The sequence below is a fragment of the Sprattus sprattus genome (assembly GCF_963457725.1).
Source record: "Sprattus sprattus genome assembly, chromosome: 4".
NCBI lineage: Eukaryota > Metazoa > Chordata > Actinopteri > Clupeiformes > Clupeidae > Sprattus > Sprattus sprattus.
In genome coordinates this window covers 10,457,278-10,459,777 of record NC_137923.1, presented here as the reverse complement: position 1 = coordinate 10,459,777, position 2,500 = coordinate 10,457,278, and the positions used below count along the sequence as shown (strand labels likewise).

The following is a 2,500-nucleotide window of genomic DNA, read 5'->3' as shown; positions in this document are numbered from 1 at the left end:
GGACTCAAACTGAAAATGTGTTTAGCGCAGTAGAATGCTGGCTCACTCTGGTTTTCGTATACAGCCCAGATGCTTTTTTCTGGCCATGACATCCAGCTGGAGTTCTCTTCAGATCACTGATAAGGTGTGAGATCCGACCTAGTGCTCAGCCTGCCCTGCATTTAACTCCTTCTAGCCCTGCGCTGAGTGTGGAGTGCTTTCTGCTCAGTAGGCCACGACCTGTACACAAAAGCACTTCAGGCCTAGCCCTGCAGCTGACCGTCTCTGTCTCTGTGTGGTTTGTGTGCCTGCAGGTGTTCAGTGGGAAGAGGCTGGACGGAGACTTCCAGCCGCAACCAGCCAGCACCTTCCGGAAGTCGTCTCCCACCGCACCCCCACTAGAGGGCCAGCAGCAGGCGGTGCTCACCTGCCTGATCAGCGAGAAGGACCTGGGCCTGTTCGAGAAGCTCGGGGACGGCTCGTTCGGTGTTGTCAAACGCGGGGAGTGGTTCACCCCGTCTGGAAATGTGGTGAGTGGAAGGAGAGAGAAGGGAAGAGGTGAAGGGGGGGTAAAAACATCCGCTTGTCTCCAGCGTAGAATCTGCTCTCAACTAATAGTATACTGGGCAAATCTGTGTAAACGCAGTGCACTGACCAAGTAGCTAGATAATAAAGGGGTCAAAATCTGAGAGTCTTTGACAACAGAGTGAACCAAGGACAAATTTAGAGAGGAAGGCCTCACACAAGTTCATTCACTGTGGGATTTGAAAGTCGTTGAATTTCACAAAACACTTTCGCTTTATTAAATAGAAGTATGAGAGTATCTGGGAAATCGACCTCTTTGATTGAGAAGCGCCTTAGAGCTTGAAAAGGAGCGTAACTTTTGGGTGCTTTGAAATGAGAGTTTGTAGCTGTATGTTGCCGGTCGCTGACTTTGAGAGTCCATACTGAGGAGAGGATCTTGGGAGCAGCTGGGCTGTATGGCCTAGGGAGAGCCAACAGTACTTCACGTTAATCGCTTTTTGTCATTTTCTTTTTTTTTGACACTGAGATCCAAATCAATATCTGTGCAAACTTGGCTGCCTCGGCCCAGTATTTCTAAGCCGGAGGGTCCACTCTTGGCCTTTTGTGGTCTGAAGTGTTAATCCCTGGAACGGGTCTCCAGCTGCATCTCACAATTCACATGAGGTCACCCCGTAGTTTTGAGCATGTCTGAGCCACAACAACATCTGCACAGGCCTCCCTGTGAGTGTGTGCATTCACATCTTGCGCAAGCTGAAGGTCTGTTGGCCTCTGTTACCTCGCTTACATTGTTCTGTCCCAAGACATACACACATACACACACACACACACACACTCACGCACATACTCTTACCCAAACTCACACAAACACACATTTGGCCATGCATACACACACACACACACACACACACACACACACACACACACACACACACACACACACACACACACACACACACACACACACATTTGCACAAGCACATACATACATACACACTCGCACATTCGTACACGTACACACTCGCACATTCACTCTTGAGTTCCAGCTGTGTGCGCTCTGGGGAGGCGAGTGGGTGGACGTGCCGCTGGGCTGTGTTGGCGGGCGGGGGTCAGGGGTCGTGTGAACTGAGCAGCCCTGAGCTCAGTCAAGCTGGAGGGTGGGAGGCTCTCCGCAGGACTCGGCCACAGAGGGGGGGGGGTGACTGTGAGTGGGAACGTCCTCTGTCCCAGGAATGTCTCTCTGTCCTCCTCTCTCTGTCCTCCTCCCTGTGTCCTCCTCTCTCTGTCCTCCTCCCTGTGTCCTCCTCTCTCTGTCCTCCTCTCTGTGTCCTCCTCTCTCTGTCCTCCTCTCTCTGTCCTCCTCTCTGTGTCCTCCTCTCTCTGTCCTCCTCTCTGTGTCCTCCTCTCTATGTCCTCCTCTCTCTGTCCTCCTCTCTCTGTCCTCCTCCCTGTGTCCTCCTCTCTCTGTCCTCCTCTCTCTGTCCTCCTCTCTGTGTCCTCCTCCCTGCTGCACTGCCCCTGTCTGCTAACGGATTGAGAGAGCTAGACAGGCAGAGAGAGAGAGAAATGCCCTTAATTGCCCTTACAGGAGAAACACATCATTAGTCAAAGGAAGCTAGACTCAGTACAAAGGTAAGTAATGTAAATAAGGAGAAGTCGTCAAAAGCCACAAGTCTAGTTATCAACAAACCTGTGGGGGTCTGGGGGGACTGTCTTACTAGCCGGTGGAAGCTAAAGCAGGCCCAGGGCTCCTGGTCAAGGGCCCAAAAGGTAGAGGTGCTGGCCCACTGATGAGTCCACCGGAGGGCAGTGCTGTTGGCCTGCAGCCCCTGTGGGCGTCCGCTTCGGTTTTGTCCCTGTCCTGTGTTTCTCTTTCTTGAGTCTCTTGTGTGTCTGTGTTTCTGCCTCAGACTCTTTCCTTTCTGTTGGTCTTTCATTATTCCCTGTGTGTCTTTTGGTCTTCCATTATTCCCTCTCTGGTCTTCAAATTCCGTCCAAG

At 52.0% G+C, this 2,500-nt stretch overlaps 1 protein-coding gene across 1 annotated transcript in view; it reads left to right on the top strand.

Annotated features, from left to right (window-relative positions):
- Positions 1 to 2,500, top strand: part of tnk2b (tyrosine kinase, non-receptor, 2b) — a 33,010-nt gene that overhangs the window by 13,325 nt on the left and 17,185 nt on the right. Inside the window, 1 exon segment of the mRNA XM_080837401.1 lies at positions 294 to 509. Within this exon segment, the coding sequence (XP_080693527.1) occupies positions 294 to 509 (216 nt within the window).